The 22,485-nt window shown below is 40.3% G+C and overlaps 1 protein-coding gene across 3 annotated transcripts in view; it reads left to right on the top strand.

Annotated features, from left to right (window-relative positions):
* The window catches only part of dome (cytokine receptor domeless), a 351,827-nt gene that overhangs the window by 27,240 nt on the left and 302,102 nt on the right, over positions 1 to 22,485 (top strand). For 2 of the 3 annotated variants that reach the window (XM_080276205.1, XM_080276203.1), the window contains 2 exons: positions 48 to 162; positions 1,537 to 1,675. In XM_080276205.1, coding sequence (XP_080132331.1) covers positions 48 to 162; positions 1,537 to 1,675 — 254 coding nt within the window. The remainder of the gene's footprint in view (positions 1 to 47; positions 163 to 1,536; positions 1,676 to 22,485) is intronic. The other variant, XM_080276204.1, reaches the window with a different exon arrangement.

Below are 22,485 nucleotides of genomic sequence, written 5' to 3'. Positions count from 1 at the left end.
GACATTACTGTATATAATTTGTGATGGACTGCTTGTCTTCATTACAGAAAGTGAATGATTCAGCCATACATGTGAGAGTGACCCACCAGGAACCAACATCTTACTACCTTGAGTGCATGTATGGCAATGATTCCATGTGTAATCGTCAGGTCTCAGTCGGATGTGAGTTGCTGATGTTGATTTTACACACAGATAAGTTTATTCACCTCTATGAATATTCTGTTAATGTGTGGTAGTTAGAACATCACAGTTGGAATGACAGCCATCCATTGGTTGGACTCCTTAGGGGTGATTGGAGGCTTTTCAATCATACAGTGTCACTGATGAGAGTAGGTTGGTCATCTACCCTTAAATGTACACTGAACTGCAGTAGCCAAATGTGGGGCCCTCACACCTTGAAGAGGGTAAAATGACTGAGCTTGTACTCGTTACTGTAACCTGCAACGATTTTAACTTATCTTTAGAGTTGGAGGGAAAACACAGTTTGCAGTGTAGATGAGGGCAGGATTGATGTAGCTGTGACACTGTTTCTCCCCTTGTCTTTTTCTTCAGAATTTGAGAGTTGTTCTTTTTTCACTTGATGGTAGGAATAGAGTAACTAATGTGTTTTTCCTTGTTTGCTTGTCTTCTGATGGTGTCAGTTAATGAATAATGTTTCTGAGTTAACTTACTCAGGTGATTTAGTCATGATTGTGTGTTGGGGATGTAGTTCAATAATTGTATACATATATGGTTATGATATACTTAAAATTTTAAATGTGGATAGTTGATATGGTGTACTGTACATATGCTATACAGTACAGTACATTAAATATGGCAGTGGTAATGTCCTGTCCCTTGTCACTCCATTCAGGCCATAGGACTTGAGGCAAGGCTTCCATAGTTCAGAACATTCAAAAGTAGGAAAATTTTCTACATCTATGTGAACATTACCTGATCAAGTTACTGTTTGTTATTATTAATGTGCTATAGCACTTGGTGATTTTGGTTAGAAGTACACTTTTATTTATGTCCATGATATGCTTAAACAAATTTTCAGCAATATGAATGGAAATTTCCTAAAAGAATTGTCAGCACAAAAAAATATTATTTCCTTCACTTACAAGTGACTTGCGGCCTTATTGTAAAAGATTACTTTCCTTAAATAATAGAGTGCTTCATGCAATAGTCTTACTGAGTGTGGAACAGTGCTTTGTACAATTTTGTCTTATTACATCCAGTTTCCAGAATTAATATCCATGTGCAGGTAGCTGTTAAAGTTGTTTTACTTAAAGTTGCTTACTTAAGTTGCAGATGAATTAATGCTTTTTCATTTCAGAGTTGCTTGTAATGAATTAATACCCTGTCTTCTTAAATTAATCGCATGTGATTCATAAAAATATTGTTTTTAAATCTGAAATAATTTTTATCTTCAGCATCTTCGTGATGAACTAAAAGCATGTTTCATTTATTTATAACATTTTGCCAGCACAAACCCTGTACTTGCAAGTAAGTACATTGTACATACTTATTTTCAGTTTAACTTTCCTCCCCCAGACCCACCACAGGATGTTGAGAACTTCACATGCATCTCCAGGAACTACATGACCCTCAACTGTTCATGGACCGCCCCCTACAACCCCGTCACTGTATCCTACAACCTCACGTATGTTGTGCCGGGCTTCCTCAACACAAGGTACGCTTTTGCCGCCACAGGTCTAGATGATGGTGGAGTGCTATGAATGAAGTCAAGAATGGTGTAGCATGAGTAGAAAATGTGAATTGGTAGTGAGAGAATGACATGGAGAGTGTATGTGAGTGACATGGAGGTAGACAGAGGAAGTTTTAATTGAGGATTAGGTAGAGGGATATGGAGAGAAATATGAGTGAGAGTGGTGTGAGGTGGAGGGAAGGCAGCCTGTTTGCAGAGATCAGAGAAGCATGGTGGTGATTTGCTCATTGGCATCCACTCTGGTATAAGGCATATACAGAATGAATGGTTTGTGGTGTAAGCAGAATATGTCCCAGGTTGACAGAACTTCTACGTGTAATTGAGAAGGTTTTGGATGAAGTTGAGAGTTTTATGAGAGGGATATTGAGAATTGCCTTTAACCCCTTAGTGCCAGAGCTCCTGTGTGAGGGATTTTGCTGGATGGGTGCTAGGCATACCACCCTCCGCCTGTCAGTTCATAGTCACGGAGCTCATAGGTCCCTACCCCGGGGTTCCCTTTATTAAATTTTGAACATGCCCAGTTCCGTCCCATATTGGGAACACAGGGCGCAGAGAGGTTAAGTAGTGGGTGTTGAGTTAGAATTACTCTGATAGCAGTGAAAGTGTGTGAAAAGTTTGGTGTTGCGTTCAACTATTACAACTGAACAGTTAGCCTATAGGGAAAACTGTAGGTTGAGAAAAGGGCAAAATGCAGGAAAGAAGAGAGTGACCTGAAGATTGTTTGAAATGAGGCATTTGATGATGTTGCAAGAGGAAGATATCAAGCTAACTGTGAAAATAGATTTGAACAGTCATTTATGGAGAGAGCTGGCAAAGAAGAGTGCTTCAGAAATCAAGAGAGATGTATAAGGACAGAGAAGCCTGGAGACCTTAGTGTTTTTGTCACTTCCTGTGGTGGAATTCTTGGGAGGGAACATCAGGAAAATGAGACAGGAAAGACTGAATAGGTCAAGGCAAAGAAAAGACATGTTGTATGTAAAAGCTTCTAATACATTTTTATTTTTTGTATGAGAATAACATAGATTGTTAGCTGTTGCCTTTCTAAGGAAATGTGTCAGTAGGTTTTGAATCAAGATTATTCATCTTCCCCCCCCCCCCTTTGTGGGGAGCTTGAGGCTAGGCAACTGTAGTCCAGGTTATTTAAAATAAAGAGTGCTCACCATTACCATAAATGACTGAATTAAGGTAGCCTAAAACTTGAGGCCGTCCTAGGTTTCACAGGGCTAAAAAGGGATTGGCATTTTCCAATTTTGAATTGATTTGTGATGAATAATGTAAACCAGTGAGTTTCTAGAGGGTTTTTGGATAAGGAATTTAGTGAAGAGACTAAACTGTTGTAGTCATGGTGATTGGGATTTTTATGCATGATTTGAAAAAACTGCACACAGACTTTATGTTGATGGAATATAGCAGGTTGTTGGTAAAGTTTTTTGTATAAAATAAATTACTGGAGTTTGAGAATATATAGTTTAGACATTACCATATAATCCAAAGAAAGTATGTTTTCAGTATGATTGAGCAGGCTTATGAGGTGGTGTTTTAGTGAGATTTGTGTGCAAAGGTGAATGGAGAACAGTTTGAAAACTTGAATGTGTGCATGGAATAGTGAATGAAGAATGATAAAACAAGAAGTATAGTACTGTGCTGTACTGCAAACTTGACTGAACATATGTAAACATTTTAGCAGTTCATTGTATAATAGAGAAATGAATCAGTAGTCATCAATTTCTCATAAAATTTTTTATTCCTAATTAGTTGGTTAATAGTACTTTTATTCATAAATACGGTAGTTGGTTAATAGTGCTTTGAAATATAAGATATTGATTCTTCATTAACAGGAGATAATATATAGTAATTTGTGTATGGCAGTACAAAACTTGCTTTTGTTATAAATTTCATTTATCTTCATTTTTGTTTTTCATATTATTCTGTATAAGTGTGACATCAGTGTATTATATTGTTTTGTTATTTAGATGTGTGATTGTTTTGAGTGTCTTTGTTTTTCCTCCATCATAGTGCTTTCTAACGCTTTTAATTATCTAGCAAAATTCTTTGTTGCCAGTCATTGCTTTTCACGCCAGCTAACTAACACTGTCATGGAAGCTGATTGGTATTTGCTTGGCCATGTGTCACGTCTGTTGTGAAAGAAACATGTAGGGACTGCAGAACAGTTCATTATTTTGCCATAAAGAGGAACATACAATTACGCTCTTTACTCTCGCAACTGTCCTGTATTTTGTCACTTTGAAATAGGTACAGTATTAATCCGTGCACTGTAATGATTTGCTTGATTTGTATTTGGCACAGCTATGAATGGTTAATTATGCATAGTATATATGTAATTTCACTTTAACCATTTAACAACCATTTTCTTGTTATCCCTCTGACATGTTGGGACCTGAGGCTAGAATACCCCAGTCAGAAATATTTCCAGTTGCATAAAATTACATGATATTTTCACCCTCTGAAATCATGTAGTATCGTTAAATCCTTTACTATTGAAGGTTTTCTAAAGGTTGTATTGGTTAGTATGGTGAAAGTAAGGATTAGTTAATGGTTATTATTCTGTTGAAGGGTTTAAGTGTAATTGGTAGAGTTATCCCACATAAAGAAATGGCATTTATTGAAATGATGCAACCATTCTAAGCCAGTTTGAATTTGCTTCATACCAGAGAGAGTCAGAATCAGGCCAAAACTGTCATATCTTCTCACTGAACACAGTTTATGCATGTGGGTTCAAATAATTCATTTGAACAATTCGTGGCAATTTTTAATCATACTGTTTGAAACTTTCTGTCTTTACAGTGAGAAGTCAGCCTAAAGCTTTCGATAATACGGTACTAAGTGCATGTGATAAGCAGGTGCTGTATTAAAAAGTTGTCATTATTTTAAAGGAGTTTAAAGTAAAAACTGTTCTAGGCATGTGGTAAGCCTACTTTTCTAATGCCTACATTGCAAACAGCCGATAAATCTAATGAAAAAGGAAGATGGGAGTTTGTATCTTGGCTTCCTTTCCCCTCTACTTCATGTTCACAAGAGATAAAAAGCCTTTCTGTCCCCCACCCTGCATGTGAGCATGGAAAAGTGGGATATGCTTATGATGGTCATGAAAAGAAATTGAAATTGTCAGAAATAGTACAGCAGAAGTCTAAGAAATATAATGTTTGATGTCATTTTTCTTCTCGAGGTCTCATCAGAAATTATAATGAACATAACATGGTTCATTACAATATATGTACTTGATGGCTAAAGATTTAAAACAGGGCAAAATTATGAACTGCTCTTTGTAGACTATCTTTAGTTAGTTGCATATTGCTTGCCTTGAAGAGATCATGTACGTTACTGCATGTTTGCTTGGCTTAGGACAGTCTAGAGGAGGAATGTCTCTTAATGCATTTTGTGTTGACTGCATTTTACAAAACAAAATTACACACTGTCTGCATTTTACAAAACAAAATTACACAAGTATGCATATTTTGTCACAGAAACTTGACATTATTCCTGTTTTAGGGAACCTTATATGATCATATTTTGCATGAAGCTAAAGGCAGTTTCATACTTTCAAATTATCTGTCAACTACACATTAGGACTGTTTTGTGTTTTAAACTGTTGACAGACTTCAAAACCTTTAGCGTGTTCCACAGTCTTACTTTTGAAATACTGTACATAAAGGTAGATTCAGAGACTGAATGATTTATATTCCCCACTTCTCAGTTCTGCTTCATCACTATAGGTAAGTGGTGGGTATTGTATTTTTTCATGAGTTGTTAGTTAATGAATTTTAAAGGTACATGATGTTTAAGTAACCATTTGCTGAATTGTAAGTCAAAGTAAGTAATTTTTTCAAGTGATAAATAATGTAATGTGAATGATGATTACAATACATTATTTTTCACATGGATTGATTTCAGCATCTTCTGAGTATTGTACAGTAAAGCTGGAGGACTGGTATAATGGAGCAGATATTGTTAACTTATTTTGCATGTACCGGATCTCCAGAAACCATGACCATACATGCTAATATTTTTTACAGAAACATTAATTTGAAATTATAATGGTTGTTGGTAAGCTTTCTGTATTCATATAATAATTTTGAAAATGTTTGGCATTGTGCTTTTTGGTGGTTGGGAACTCAGATGTATTAATGTTGATTACTGAAATTTTCATTAACACATAGTAATACCAAACAGGCTTTGGGATGAGGCAGTTTTAAGCAGAGAACTGATTGCTTGATGTTTGTTTTTTCTAACAAATAAACATTAAATGCTATGCTGCTAAATTGTAGTTGTTCATGGGTGGAAATGGGACAGGCAGACACTAGGCTGTATTTTGTTCTAGGTTTTGATGGTGCAGTACAGTATTGAAGGTAACAATGACTTTTGTTGTTGTACTCTGTCATTTTTCCTTTAGTCACTTAGTAGTTCATTCATTCATTCATCATCTAATCCAGTGTTGCCCCAGAGGAACAAAGGAGCCCAGGGCTAGGCAAGTTGGTCCTGACATTTAAGATGAGAGTGACCTGCCTCACTCATCCCTGAGGGGCGTTATGTGAGCAGTAAACCCCAACCATCCCTTGGATGTAAACCTGCACCAGCTCAATCCAACTGGAGCACCTTAATTACCCACCAAACCACCAGGTGCTATAATTTGGTTATATGGTTACCACCCAGCATAGTAAATGGTTTCCTGGTGTACAGGAAACCATTTGGCATGTCACCTAGTGTTGAGCCACCCATAGACAGAAGGAAGAGAAATGAATGAAGGAAAGAAAGACAGAAAAGGAAGGAAGGAAGAGAGGAAAGGCCAGGCACCCGTGAGCAGCGCTATATCAAATGAGTGAATGATGAGCTCTGCCACGTACTTCTACTGCACTATATTGAGAGCAGCAGCACCAAGATTGTAGTTGTGGCATCAGACAACCCCACTATGGACTACAGCATGTTCCTCTCACCCCAGTGATGAAGATCCTGAACACCTTTCACCTTGGACAATAGACAAGTGTAGTCACACTGTAGGGTTGGTTAACTGATTGTGTAGTAATTAAGGACACTCATTCCTGTCTCAGAACCAAGATTAATTAGTTTCATGCTGCCGTGCATCTATAATGCAACCCAGTACACTGTAGTAGTGACCCATCAGGAGTATAAGGTCTTCCTTTACTGCCCAGGTCTCACTACCATATAACATTATACTCGTAAAACTTGCCACATACAAGGATCCCATAGCACAGAGGGAGAGCCCTGTCAGTTTTAGGAGAAACAACAGATCCTTGAACTTTCTCCAGCAACTCCTTACCTCACCATCAGTACATAGCATGCCCCCCAAGCAATAAAGCTCCTCCACACACTCTAGAAACTCATGGCAAGATCAGTCCTATAGCACCTGTCAATATCTCTACATGCTTTCCCTTACACACTGCACACATGAAATCAGCATTATTTCCCAACCTACCTTTATTACCACTACATCTCTTATGCACCCACTAATCACAAATGCTGCACAAGATGGGAATTACTTCCCACACCCTTGTGGCAAGCTTCACCTAGCCACACTCCCTCTGCTTTGACACCACCACCACCAGTCCTTGATATAATAACTTTAGTTTTATCCTCATTTACACTATTTCCAAAATCTTTCCACTGCCTCCTTTTCATTCTCTGCAATTATCACCCAGCCATCATCATACAGCATCTCCCATGGAGTCCATTTCTAAAGTCATATGAGAGAAAAGCACCGTGACTGACTGTAAAGGGCTTGAGACTGAACCGAGATGCATGCCAACATTCACAGAAAACTCTTCACTCAATCCTCCATTCACTTTCACCTGGGTGCGAGCACCCACATACATAGCCCTAGCCACTCCTCAGTCCCAAGCTCTCTCATTGCTTGCTTCACCACCTCCCTTAAAACTCTGTCAAAGACCTTGGGGGGGGGGGGAATACAGCTCTCTTTTCTTCCCAGTATTTTCTTCTTGAAGCTGTCAGACAATAAATATGGCATCAGCAGTTTCTTTGCATGTCATAAACCTAAACTGCATCTCATGAGTATTCATTCTTTTCCTTTATCATACCATCCAAGAATCTCTCCATTACCTTTATTATGTGGTCCAAAAGTTTTATGCTAATATAATTTCCTTTTTCCATGGCATCATCCCTCCCTTTATGCACATTTACAATCACACTCTTCAGTCAGTCACCTGAGATAACACGCTCATTTATAATCAAATCAGTGCACGCTTCTGTCTCCTGAGGCCTTCAGCATTTCAGCAGTCAACCCAAACACACCTGCCATTTTTCTTAGCTGCGTCCTACCTATTACCTTGTTTACAGTAGCTGCATCAATCAAAGACCAAAGGCCAAACACTGGATCTGCTGACCCCAAACCTTCCCTGTTCCAATCAGATTCCTCATTCAGCAGCCAGTTTTAATGTTCTCTCCAGGCATCTTCAGTATCCTAACTGTCCACCACCACCTTTCATTTTTCACACACTGCTCACCTGTAATATCTCTGTTTTTCCCTTTCATCAGATTTGCCGCCATAAGTATCACATTCTTCCTTTTTGGCAGTATTTAGGTTATCCAGTAAAAGTCTCTGAGACTTAGATTTTGCCATGTATATCTCCTTTCTGGCCCCACACTTGGTAGCCAAGTATTCCTCTCTGTTGCCACCCCATTTCCATTTCCAGAAAAGTCTTCTTGTCTCCCTAATTGCATCTTCTACACCCTCATCCCACCACCATGTTACCTCATGTCATGGAGGGCCCCTTGTCCATCCACACGCTGAATCACTTAATCAAGAGATTGTTCTTGAGAGCTTTACTCTGCTCATTAACACTACTCTCCACAGCTTCCTGTTCAACCACCAAACTACTCATCTTGCTATGGAAGGTATCCCTTACTGCTTGGCTTCTAAACTTCCGTATTTTCCTCCTGGGTGCATAGGTCCTTTTCTTCACCCCCCAACTCATTCAGCATTTTGTCATATATCAGTAATTTTTAATGGAACAGAGAACTGTCCCATATCGGAAAATGTACTCAAGAGCTACTGTTACCTACTGTAGAATCAAGTTATGGAAGTGACCCATTTTTATCAGGTGAAAAATTGTAGCTAAATATTTGTCAGTATGTATATCTTAAGGTGCATTGTTTTGACTTATAATGTGATAGTATTGGCGTGGATTTAGGTTAATGCTTGACATTAATGCAGGTAACTGTCATCTTGATTCACAGAACTGCCCATGCTGTTAGATACAGCACAGTCTATTTTAGCATAACATATTCACATTCTGAACCGAGACACAGCTGTCTGAGGCAACTGACAGCAAACCCTTTTTTGTATCCTCCTACTTTCTCTAAACTCATTTCAAAGCCAAAGGTGTCTGTTGTGTATATGTACGCAATGACTTATCTTGCTCTCTTGTTCCTGAACTTGATTCTTCTGAATTCTCTGCTCTCTGGCATCGGCTCTCCTGTCATTCAGTACCCCCTAATTCTACTATGAAAAATTCTTTGACTATCTGACTTCTGCGGTGGAACACGTTTCTATCCATTTCGTCTTTCTGTGAAATCTCCATTCTAGATTTCAATGTTCACCACCACCTTTGGCTCTCCTCTCCTTTCACTGATCCACCTGGTGGACAAGCCTACATCTTTTTTATCCTTAATGACCTAGAGCAGCTTGTACAGCACCCTACCCTTATGCCTGACCGCCTTGGAGAGAGCTCCAACATGCTTGACCTCTTCCTTACAACTAATCTTTCTGCTTACACTGTTAATCTTTTCTCTCCATTGGGCTCTACCAACCACAACCTTATTACCTTAACCTATCCTATCGCTCCGGTACGGCCTGTGGACCCTCCAAAGAAACGTCGACTGTGGCACTTTGGAGCTGCAGATTAGGAGGCTCTCAGGCAGTACTTCTTTGATTTTCCCTGGAATGATTATTGCTTCCATTGCCTAAGCCATCTGAGTGCCATGCACATTATGGAGGTTATTTTCTCAGGCATGGAAGCATACATTCCATTCTCTTAATAAAGGTACCAGAGCCAGCCCACCCCTGAATCACATCTTTTTTATGTTTCTGCCCAGAATCGTGCTAAGTCTGTTCACTCTGCTAAAAATAATTATATCCTTACTAAATGCCTGATTGATTACGTGCTCGTAGAGAGGTCAGTGATGGGAATGGTTGCTGATACGAGGGCTGTGAGTGGAGGATGTGGAGGTCTGTCAGATCATATGATTGTGGTATGCAAGATCAAGCTGAGAGGAGTGAGGTGGATCAGGAGAGAGAGGAGCAGTCAGGGAGAAAGACTGAAAGTTGAGAAGCTGAAGATCAAAGAAATGACAGATGAATATAGGACCAAAGTAGAGGACGAGTTAGAATTACTGAATTGGAATGAAATGGATCTGGACAGACTGTGGAATGCATATAGGGATTGCTTAGTTAGGAATGCTAAAGCAGTGTGTGGTGTGCCAAGAGTAACAACAAGGAAGAAAGGTACGACATGGTGGGATGAGGAAGTAAAGAGAGCGGTGGAGGAGAAGAGGAAGAAGTGACTAAAGTGGTTACAGGGTAGGGGTTCAGTTGAAATAAGAACTGAATATGTTGAGAGCAAGAAGCACATAAAGAGACTAGTGAAGAGGAAAAAGGAGGTAAATGAGGATCTAGGAAGAAAAATGAATGCGACCTACTCTGAAAATAGAAAGTAATTCTGGAAAGAGGTGCGGAAATGTAGAAGTGAAAGCAGAAAGAAATGGGATGGTGTGAAGGATGCAGGTGGTAGATTATTAACCCATGGAAATGAGGTAAGGACCAGATGGAAAGAATATTTTGAAAGCTTGATGAATAGGGATAGAGAGGGCAGAGCAGCTGTAAACATGATTGGTTTTGGGGGTGTGCAGAGAAGGAATGCAGTGCCAGGAGATGTGACACTCGCACAGGTGAAGAGTGCTGTGAAGCGGCTGAAAAATGGGAAAGCAGCCGGGGTTGATGAGGTGAATGCAGAGGTACTTAAATGTAGTGGAGAGAATGGAATGAAGTGCTTGTTGGAGATATGTAAGTAAGCATGGATGAGTGAAACTGTGCCTGCAGAGTGGAAAAAGGCTGTAATTGTACCCCTGTACAAAAATAAAGGTGAACGATGTGTGTGCAAGAATTATCGTGGCATAAGCTTACTGAGTGTGGTAGGGAAGGTATATGGAAGAATTATTATAAAGTAAGAGAGATACCAGAAGTCCTAGTGAGTGATGAACAGGGTGGCTTTAGAGTGGCAGAGGATGTGTGGACCAAATATTTGCAGTGAGACAGATAGTAGAGAAGGCTTGTGAGAAGGACCATAAGGTGTTTATGGATTTCATGGACCTGGAAAAAGCATATGACAAAGTGGACAGGGAAGGATTGTGGAAAGTTTTGCGCATGTACGGTGTAGAGGGTAAGGTGCTAGGTGCCATCAAGAGTTTTTATGATGGCAGTGAAGCATGTGTCAGGGTTAACGGGCATCTAAGTGAATGGTTCACGATCAGTGTGGGCGTGCAACAAGGTTGTGTGATGTCCCCATGGTTGTTCAGTGCATTTATGGATGGGGTGATGAGAGAAATGAAAACACAAGTAATGGAGAGAGGGATGGCATTGGTAATGAATGGTGATGGATGTAATATCTCAAATTTGTTGTATGCTGATGATGCAGTACTGCTTGCAAGTACCGGACAAGAATTAGGTAGGCTAGTGCAGAGTTTTGCTGATGTCTGTAAGCATCGCTCCTTGAGAGTAAATGTAGAAAAGAGTAAAGTGATGGTTATTGAGAGAGAAGGTGACTCCCAGTGCAATGTAACAGTGAATGGAGAGAGACTGGAATTGGTGAGAGAGTTCAAATACCTGGGTACAGTGATAGAAAAGAGAGGAAAATGTGCAAAAGAAGTTGAAAGTAGAGTGACACAAGGAAGAAAAGTAGCTGGTGCAATGAAGGCCTCTTGATAAGAAACAGAGGCATGAGTGTTGCAGCTGCACGAGGCTTACATGAAGGAGTGTTAGTGCCAACTTTAACATATGGATGTGAGACTATGGTGTGGCATGAAAATGAAAAGTCAAGAGTAAGAACAGTGGAGATGGGACTGCTGAGGAATGTATGTGGAGTACAGAGGGTGGATATGATACGAAATAATGTGATTCGTGAAAGATGCAGAGTGAGGAAGTCGGTGGACACTAGAATTGAAATAATGTGATTCGTGAAAGATGCAGAGTGAGGAAGTCAGTGGACACTAGAATTGAAGAGAGAGTGCTGAGATGGTATGGTCATGTGGAGAGAATGGATAACAATAGAGTGGTGAAGAAGGTATATCTGAGCAAATTCGAAGGAGGGAGGAGGCGAGGTAGGCCAAGGAGAAGGTGGAGAGATATGGTGGATGAATGTGTGAGGAAGAGAGGTTTGGAAGTCGGTGAGGCTAGGGAACTGATAGGAGATCAAGCTGGCTGGATGAATTTTGTGAGGAGAAGTGCATGATCAGGGATTTTTGGCACCCCTTTTTAATGTCGCAGCAACTGGATTGACTCTGTCGGATACGGTTATGTGAAGCTACGGAACGTGGTGAATGTTTTTGGCATATCCGATAGAGCCATGATTCCGGGGGCTTGAATGATGAGTAAATGAAAGCATGGCCCATTGGACTGGGCAATTTTGGGCTGTCTGGACATTGCTACTCCTCACCCTGCCCTTGGGTGGGAAAGGAGGTCCGGATGATAATGATGACTAAATGCTTTCAACCCTCCAACTCGAATGCCTGCCACTTCTTCTTGCACCCTGCCAAAAACCTTTCCTCCTCTTTTCTACTCTGGTGGCTCTGTAGCTATTTCTTCTACTGATAAAGCAGATCTCTTCGCTCAGACTTTCCCCTCCAGTTCCACCTGAGACGATTGCGGTGCTGTTCTTCCATCACTTCCCCCCTCTGACTTCCTCATGGCTGACATTAAGGTTGATTCAGCTGATGTATTTTCTACCATCACTGGCCTCAGTACTAACAAGGCATATGGGCCTGATGGCGTCCCTCCTGTTGTCCTCAAGAACTTTGCTTCTGTGCTTACACCCTGCCTAGGTAAACTCTTTCGCCTTTGTCTTTCAACTTGTATCTTTCCTTCTTGTTGGAAGTTTGCCCTCATTCAGCCAGTCCCAAAGAAGGGTGACCATTCCCAACCCTCTAACTATCGTTAAATTTCTTTAACAGCCAGTGTCTCATAAGTCTTCGAGTTTATTCTTAACAGAAAAATTTCAAAGCATCTTTCTTATCATAACCTTCTTTCTGATCGTCAGTATGGGTCCCGTCAGGGATGCCTCACTGGTGATCTTCTCACCTACCTTTCAAACTCCTGGTCATCCACTTTTCAGGACTTTGGAGAAAGCTTGACCATTGCACTTGACATCTCAAAGGCTTTCGATCAAGTCTGACATAAATCTTTAATATCCAAACTGCCCTCTTACAGTTTCTCTCCTTCTATCTGTGCCTCCATCTACAGCTTCCTTTCTGGTTGTTCTGTTGTAGATGGCCATCATTCTTTTCCAAGATCTATCAACAGTGGTATTCCTCAGGGCTCTGTCCTATCACCAGCTCTCTAATTTTTTATTCATCAATGATCTTCTAAGCTGTACATCTAACCCTATCCACTCGTACACTGATGATTCCATCCTTCACCTTTCCATTCATTCTTGCAATGTCCATCTCAGCAGTTACTTCAACAAACAAGGGATAAGGCTGTGGCACACCTAATGTCTAACTTTGCTCGTATCTCTGATTGGGGTAAAAATAATCTTGTTTTTAATACATCAAAGACTCTGTTTTTACACCTATCAACCCAACAAAATCCTCCACAGGGGTACCTTCTAATGTTTGATAATATCCAGCTCAATCCTGCATCATCCTTGAACATGCTTGTGGTTCCATTCACTCAGGACTTATCTTGGAGAGATCATATTTCATCTTTTGTAAAATCTGCTTCCAAGAGATTAGGTGTGCTAAGCCAACGCCATACCTTCTTTACCCCTGAACAGTTGTTGACTTTATACACAGGTTTTATTCATCCCTGTGTAGAGTACAACTCTTATGTGTGGGGAGGCTCCCCACATACAGGTCTTCTCAATAGGGTGGAGTCAAAGGCTTTTCATCTCATTAACTCTCCTCCTCTTACTGGCTCCCTTCAGCCTCATTCTTTTTGTCACATTGTTGCCTCTTTATCTGTTTTCTGTCACCACTTCAGTGGTCACTGGTCCTCTGAACTGTCTGCATGCATCCCTCCACCTCTACGACGGGTGTGTAGCATCTGTCTAGCAACAAACTCTCGTCCCTTTTCTGCCCAACTCTCTAATGCTAGAGTTAACCGTTACACCCAGTCCTTCATTTATGCAATAGGTCAGCACTGGAACTGTCTCTCTCTTTATGTATTTCCTATTTCCTATGGTCGCCAGTCTTTCAAACGCAGTGTGTCCAGGCATCTCGAAATGAACGGATCTTGAACTTGGCTTTCTTTTGTTTTATTTTTGTTTTTTTCTTGGAAAGAACTGTTTTGTGGGCTCCTAGCCTTTTGTTCCTTCTTCTTCCCATTAAAAAAAAAAAAAATATTAGGAGACATGTTTCAAAAGTTTCCCTGACTTTGTGTACCTGATCACTCCTCAGAGATGTAGTCTTGCCAGTTGTTTTCCATCAGTATTTAGAGTACTAAATGTAGGTTTACCACTTGCATTTGTTCTGTGTGTTGGAATTACTAATAGCAAGCTTAGTCGAGTCAAGTATGTTCTATTTGGTTTTGGTAGGTGTAATCCAGACAAATATTGGTAGGTTCATTCTTGAAAGATGCAGTGTGGAGACAGATACTGTATTATACTGACAGGTTGTCCTGATCAGTAGTTTTGACAGGATTGGTTTAGATTTATTGCTTTGTTGCATAATATTTACATACTTTATTCCACAGAGTCTTAAATCCCATCACTCTGATGACAAAATTTACTTTTCTTCTTTTTTTATATTCTGCATCTGAACTGTTTCACCTATCTTCAGGGAGGACATATAGCTGTGAAGGGGTTAATTAAGACTGTACAGTATCTAGCCTCTCTAGTTTGAAAAGTCACTCCTCAAGCTGAGTATAATCAGGGTAAGATAGGAATGAAATGAAAAAAGAGGTCATCAGATTGAGGTTAATTGAAGCTGCACTGACATACCCAGTATATCCATGGCAGTTTTAGTGGGTGCATGTGGTTTAAGGTGGGAATGTTGGGCTATTTAAGGATAATGTTGTAAATGTGTATTTCACTAATAGAGAATACTAATGGACTTCACATAACTATTAATTATTATTATGGGACTGTAATTGGGAAACAGCGTTGTATACAGTACTGTATATTTACGTGAGATCAATTTCATTCATTCATTCATTCATCATCTAATCCTGTGTTGCTCCATGAGGAGTGCAGGAGCCCGGGGCCAGGCAAGTTGGTCCTGACATTTAAGATGAGAATGACCAACCTCACTCATCCCTGAGTGACATTACATGAGCAGTAAACTGCAACCACCCTTTGCATGTAAGCCTGCACAGGGTCAATCTGATTGGAGCACCTTAATTACCCACTAAACCACCAGGTGCCATAATGTGGTTATATAGTTACCACCCAGCATTGTAAATGGTTTCCTGTTGTACAGGAAACCATTTGGCTTGTCACTCAGTGTAGAGTCACTCGTAGACAGAAGGAAGAGGAAAGATGAAGAAAAGAAAGACAGAAGAGGACGGAAGGAAAGAAGAGAGGAAAGGGCAGTCACCCGAGAGCAGCACTACATCAAGTGATTGGATGGTGAGCGCCCCCACCTATCAGATTCACATATGGAATAAAAAGGATACAAAAGTATTTGCATTTTTTCAGTAAAAAAGAAAAAAAAAATTCAGTGGTCTCCTCCAGATTGCACACAGCAACTGATGAAAGTCAGCAAAGCATAATCATTTCTATTTTGTTTTTTGAGAGAAGAAACACTTAAGCTAAAGGCATATTTATATAAACTCATAAGCATTGAAGCAAACATATAATCATCATTATTTAGGTTTTCCGTTTTAACCCACTTGCAGATAAAAGTAGTGTAATGCCGTAGTGAAAAATGTGCTGAAATATTTAGGTGTGTCCAATAAATATCATCAGAAAAACTTTGGCTTATTACCGATATTCTTTTCACTGGGAGTAAGCAGATACATGAAAGTATGGCATATTCCTGTACTGATAGTTGCTGAATCTTGATACCCTCTCATGACCACTGGTGGTATTCCTTTGGTTGTATTTAGATAACCTGCATCCCTGCAGTGTAAAAGATGTAGTGAGGAACTGTGAGAGACCTCAACGGCCAGAAATTCTGAAATTATATCAGTAAATATTAGATCTCAAATGAGCAGTGATCAGCATCTGCTTGTGTTATAAGCTCTTGAAAGAGCACTGGGCAACATTACAGGGTTAACAGACTAACACGGGTAAGGTACACCTTGGTTGTAAAACTTGCAGAGGCAACTAACATAGGTATGTGGAGGAAATCAGCTGGAGGAAGGTAAATGATAATGTATGGAATGTGAGAATAACCTGTTGGTAACATTGTTAAATGCATTAAATGGAACTCAGAAGGAAGATTAATCACCAGATACAATGAGCTGTGTTTTAAGCAACAAATATTCTTTTATGAGTTTAGCTACTGAATTTTATAATAGTACCACCCCATATGGGATTGTGGTTTCTGTGTTTAGATGGATAGGCCTAGGTAGTATTTTTTAATTACCTTTTTTAAAGTGAGAATTGCTTTTTTGTTTTTTTAAGTAAGAACTGCTGGTGAACTAGTTTACTGTTTATAATTTTCATACTTGGTTGATTTAAGCTAATTTTATTATATGAGAAGATAGCTTAATGCATATATATATATATATATATATATATATATATATATATATATATATATATATATATATATTTGCTGTTAACTCTATATAGGCCACTGATAACTTCAGAGAAGTGAGAGGACCACCTCAACTCTGCTGTAAGTTGAGGAAAAAGACACTAATGCCAATAAGTGAAAATTTCTTATGACACTAAATGTGTAGAAGCAGAATGGGAGGGATCGGCAGGTGATGCAGGAGCCATGCCCTAGAGAGTGCTGCCCTGCAAGGACACTTATCTTATGAGGTTGAGGCCACTATTCCAGGTCAGCAAAGTTGGGACTAGTATCCCCATTTAGTTACAATACTCACACGGCACTGCCCTGGTTGCTGCCACTGAGTACCATAGATAATTTCTCACCAGTGGTGCTTCCAGGCTTTAACCCCTTTAGTCTGACGATGCATTTCTTAGTTATGCTGTCTTTAAATTATCATCATCATGATCATCCGGACCTCTTTTCCCACCCTAGGGCAGGGTGAGGAGCAGCAACATCCAGACAGCCCAAATTTGCCCAATCCAATAGGACACGCTTCCATTCACTCACGATTCAAGTCCTCGGAATCCTGGCTCTATCTGATACGCCAAAAAACATTCACCACATTCTGTAGCTTCATATAAACGTATCTGATAGAGTCAATCCAGATGCTGTCATGTTAAAAGGGGTGCCAAATCCCTGATCTTGAGCACCTCCTCACATTATTCATCCAGTTAGCTCTATCTTTTGTCAGTCCCCTAGCCTCACTGACTTCCAAACCTCTCTTCCTCACACACCCATCCACCATATCCCTCCACCTTCTTCTTGGCCTAGCTCACCTCGTCCCTCCTTCATATTTGCTCAGATATACCTTTTTCACCATTCCATTGTTATGCTATCCACATGACCATACCATCTCAGTATACTCTCTTCGATTCTGGTGTCCACAGACTTCCTCACTCCACATCTTTCACGAATCACATTATTTTGTATCCTGTCCATGCTCTGTACCCCACATACATTCCCCAGCAGTTACCCCACATACATTCCCCAGCAGTCCCATCTCCACTACTCTCTCTTGACTTTTCATTTTCATGCCATATCATAGTCTCACATCCGTATGTTAAAGTTAAGCCTTGTGCAGCTGCAATTCTCAAGTCTTTGTTTCTTATGAAGCCCTTCATTGCACCAGCTACTTTCCTTCCATGTGTCACTCTACTTTCCACTTCTTTTGCACATTTTCCTTTCTTTTCTGTTACTGTACCTGAGTATTTGAACTCTCTCACCAATTCCAGTCTCTTTCCATTCACTGTAACATTACACTGGTAGTCACCTTCTCTCTCAGTAACCATCACTTTATTCCTTTCCACATCTTCTCTTAAGGCATGACTCTCACAGACATCAGCAAAACTCTGCACTAGCCTACCAAGTTCTTGTCCGGTACTTGCAAGTAGTACTGCATCATCAGCATGCAACAAATTTGAGGTATTCCATCCATCACCATTCATTACCAACGCCATCGCTCTCTTCATTACTCGTGCTTTTACTTCTCTCATCATCTCATCATGTATACAGTACATATATTGAACAGCCATGGGGACATCACACAACCCTGTTGCATGCCTATGCCAATCATGAACCATTCACTTAGATGCCCATTTACCCTTGCACATGCTTCACTACCAACATAAAATCACTTCTAGCTGCTTACCATCTGCACCGTACATGCGCAAAACCTTCCACAGTCCTTCTCTGTCTGCTTTGTCGTATGCTTTTTCCAAATCCATGAATGCCGTAAATGCCTTATAATCCTTCTCACAAGCCTTCTCCACTATCTGTCTCACTGGAGATATTTGATCCACACACCCTCTACCAATCCTGAAGCCACCCTGTTGATCATTCACTTGGACTTCTGATATCTCTCATACTTTCTCTATAATAATTGTTCCATATACTGTATATATGTGTGCATCTCTGTGTTTGAAATACGAGTTATGAATGCACAACCTACATTCCTGACACATATCCTTCAGTCACTTCCCATTATCATTTTCTCCTGCCACTCCATGACAACCCATTATGTCATCCTCAGGACCAGTGCCTACTCATCCATTCATATTTCCCATTAAGATCACTTTATAGCTCCTGGACAGTTCTCTCACTGTTTCATCTATCTTATCCCAAAACCTGTCTTTCTCTCTCTCACTCGTGTCATCACATGGTGCATACGCTGCTATCACAGCTACTTTCACTATCTCAAACTTGAACTTGACATACATACATCTCGAGCTGACACATTTGTAATCTCTCATTCCACTCTGCCACATTTCATTCATCAGCAAAGCAACCCCGTCCTTGCATCTTCCTCACCCATTCATATCGGACCACACACACTTTACACCCTCCCACTCAGTCCACCTCACACCCATTCATCTTTGTTTCACACAGTGTCATCATGGCATATCTCTCATGCTTGAACACATTCATCACTTCCACCCTCTTGCTCTCCTCATTCATGCCTCTTACATTCCACATGGCCATGTGACTCTGCCCATTTGGTTGGGGCCCTTGGCAGGTATTGGGCCCTCCAAGGCTTTCTGAAACATTTGCCATGATTAAGTGATTTTAAGTAGGGGAATCTGGGGGGTACTTAGCCCGGCCAAAAACCCCGGTTATATGGTTACCACCCAGTGTAGTAAATGGTATAGTATTTTATTTTGTTTGCAAGAGATTTTTCCAACTAGAGTGGTGGTATATAGTCTTTATTAAACTGTTTGACTTGAAAAAATCTCCCTGACAAAATTGTCAACCATAATTAGCAAGAATGACATGAAAGAAGACATTGGCATGAAAGAAGACATTAATCAGACTGAAGAGGTTAAAGCATACTGTTTATTACTTAGCTCTGCTTGTACCAAGCCACCTTCTGTAAGTGTTATGTGCCATGCTTGGTTTGTGTTCCCCTGCAAGCACAATGATTGTTGCTATTTCTGTTCCCCTCCTGGTACTATCTTGTGGAGTACTGCTGCTGGTCCTAGTTCTCTTGGTCTCCATACTTCTTTACCTGATCCCCTATCATTGAGCATGATGGATTAGCTGCAGATATCTTCTTATCCTCTTTGACATGTTTGGCACATTGATGTATATCAACAAACTGTTGGCATTCTGGCCCCTCTGACAGGTTCCTGAGGTGTGGATCAACACTTCAAGATGTTTTCCCTATAGCAAAATGTGGCTTCAGGTCCACATGCCAATCTGTCTTGCCCCCATGTGACAATCAGGGATTGATAAGTTCACTGGAGGCATGATAATCTGTGGATATGGGAACTTTGAGTTTAAACTAAAGGCCATCATCCTCACTGGCATTCAGATTTTCTCAAACAGATCCCCATGACATGAGCGTTGGGGGTATGTTGCTAGATAACAGTAACCATTGGTCTCTCAGCTTGCCTTGATTTGTCCCAGAGGTGACCTGCCAGTCCCCCTAACTTTCTGTCCATGCCCTCTGAATATTGGACTGCCCAAGACTCAGTTCTTGCCTTTATTTTTGCTCCTGGAGGGGTGTAATATAAGGACGTGAGGTGGCGTACTTTTCAACTTTACCAGCCATTGCTTTTATAACTTCTGCCTGCAGTGTGTCATCATTTTCAGGGGTACCACAGACATATGCATTCAGTTTGTAGGCCATGCCTCCACAGAGATGATGCATACTACTTGTTCAGATGACATGAACTCCATGTTTTATGCACTTTCAATATGGACTTGTATCTGCAAGCCACCATTGTTAGTTGCAGCCTCATTCATGCATTGTCTTTCCTTGGAAGTTGAACAGTATCACTTAATTTATTTTATCCTTCACTGTCTGTGGGTGTTATTGTTGTCATTGTTGTTCTTGTGGCCCAGAGCTCATCTGATTATGAACCCAGTGGACTACAGGCTGAAGTTGCCCTTCTCCTACAGTCCACCAGCCCTCTCTGGGGATAGGAATTTGTGGAACATTTGTATCACCAGCCTGGTCATGTGAAGGCATTCCACGTCAGTGCCACAAAGTGAGTAAAAAAGTGACTTTCACTGATGTCAACAGGTTTTGCAGCAGAGAAAATTTACCATTCCTATACTAGATAAAACAGAATGTGCAATAAAAGCATGAATGTATAGAACATTCAGTGTACCTGTTCCATGATAAGCACTTGGTCTGGCTGTAATTGTGGTGAAATTTTAAAAATAAAATTGAAGGAAAAAAATCCCTGCTAACTGAAGAAAACTGTGCATGTTTTGTTACCAATATCTTCCACAAAAAGGTTGAATGTGGTTTCACTTTATACAGTAACTCTGGATAAGAATAAGGCCAGAGAAGAGATGCACTTATGAGGAGAGTGATGTGCTGCGTGGGAATTGCCTCACATTTTGCTTTAATATTGTACAGAGAAACAGCAAGCTTATGGAGTTTAGATTGTGGGTTATCCTTCACAGCTTCTGAGCAGACCTGGTAAAAATGAAGAATGTATCACTGATACTTTTCTCTACCTTTAACTTGAGTGTTTGACAAAAATGTGGACACTATTTAGAGAGGCTTCTCGTCAAGCTTTGGCAGGTATCCTTATGTGCTGACACAGTGAGGTGCAAGGATTAAATAGAGTTTTGTGAAATTAAGAACCATGCAGTCCTTCAGTAAGAAGTTGTAGTAGCATTTTGATGAGTTTGCTATAGGAGAGGTTTGTTTTGTCCTGACTTTCTTCGTCCTGGTATTGCTGAGAAGTGGGAGCTGGAGGCTCACAGACTGGCAAACCTGTACACAGCAGGCATCAGAATGTATCTAGTTTGTGCTTGTATCACTTTTTCTTTTATTCCCTGATACAGGCCTAACTCTGGGCATAGATTTAATAGTCCATTTCCTGAGGCCCTCAGCAGTCATGTGTGCCACATACCATCATAGGTCCATGCTTTGGCATTGGGTACCCACCATCCATACTGAATACTATTTATACCAGGGTATCCTTATTCAAGAGTAGATTAGCAGTAACATTTTAACAGTGTATCGGTGAGTCATGTAGAAGACTGGTAAGGCATGTTTTAATGAAGCTCAGACCATCATACTGTGTCCTGCTTCAGCCATAGGATCAAATTTTTCTAATTTTGACTGGTAGACAGTCTTTTAGCACTACCTAGTCTGATTTCTGTGAAACTTGTTAGTGGAAGTTTCTTAAGTAGTTTTCAGGCACAGTGGAGTTGCAACAGTACTTGACTTACGGCATTGTCAAGATGGTTCTCTCACTGGCCACTGCGCTTGTTCGTGGTAGTAGTGGCGGTGTAACTACAGTGCCTTACAGACCTCCTGTAAGAGGAAAATTAGTTTTGGGTATTGAAAACTTGTTTCTGTATTTTTACATCAGCTCTAGTCATTTGTCTTTTCATTAAGAGTAATTTTATGAATTATCTGTGTCTTTGCTGTCTTGAGAATGTTTTATCAAAATTTATCTAACATAAATATTGTAATATGTTGTCTTGAGATAATACAGTACTGGTATTTGATTTGTCAGTACGATATTGCAGATTATCAGTACATATAATCACCATAAAAGTTTGTAAGTTAAGTACAGTTCAAAATAGTGCGAGTATTTAGCTCTTGCAGTAGGCAGCTATTCAGTTTTACAAGTTCTGATATTCTTTGGGCATTGGTAGATATGGGCTCTCCCAATGTCCAAAGTATTCCTTCTGGGGCAAGTGGGGCAGTTGTTTGCTGAGTGAAACCACGAAGCCGGCTCATGACAAATTTGAGTGGTATAATTTCACACTGCTCTCCACCAATGTGATTGGCAGCAACTTCCAAAGCTTTGACATCAACCAGTTTGCTC

Source organism: Coenobita brevimanus, chromosome 64 (genome assembly GCF_032717465.1).
Source record: "Coenobita brevimanus isolate Jiangsu-jjx chromosome 64, ASM3271746v2, whole genome shotgun sequence".
In the NCBI taxonomy this organism is placed as follows: domain Eukaryota; kingdom Metazoa; phylum Arthropoda; class Malacostraca; order Decapoda; family Coenobitidae; genus Coenobita; species Coenobita brevimanus.
This window is presented reverse-complemented; position numbering and strand designations above follow the sequence as displayed.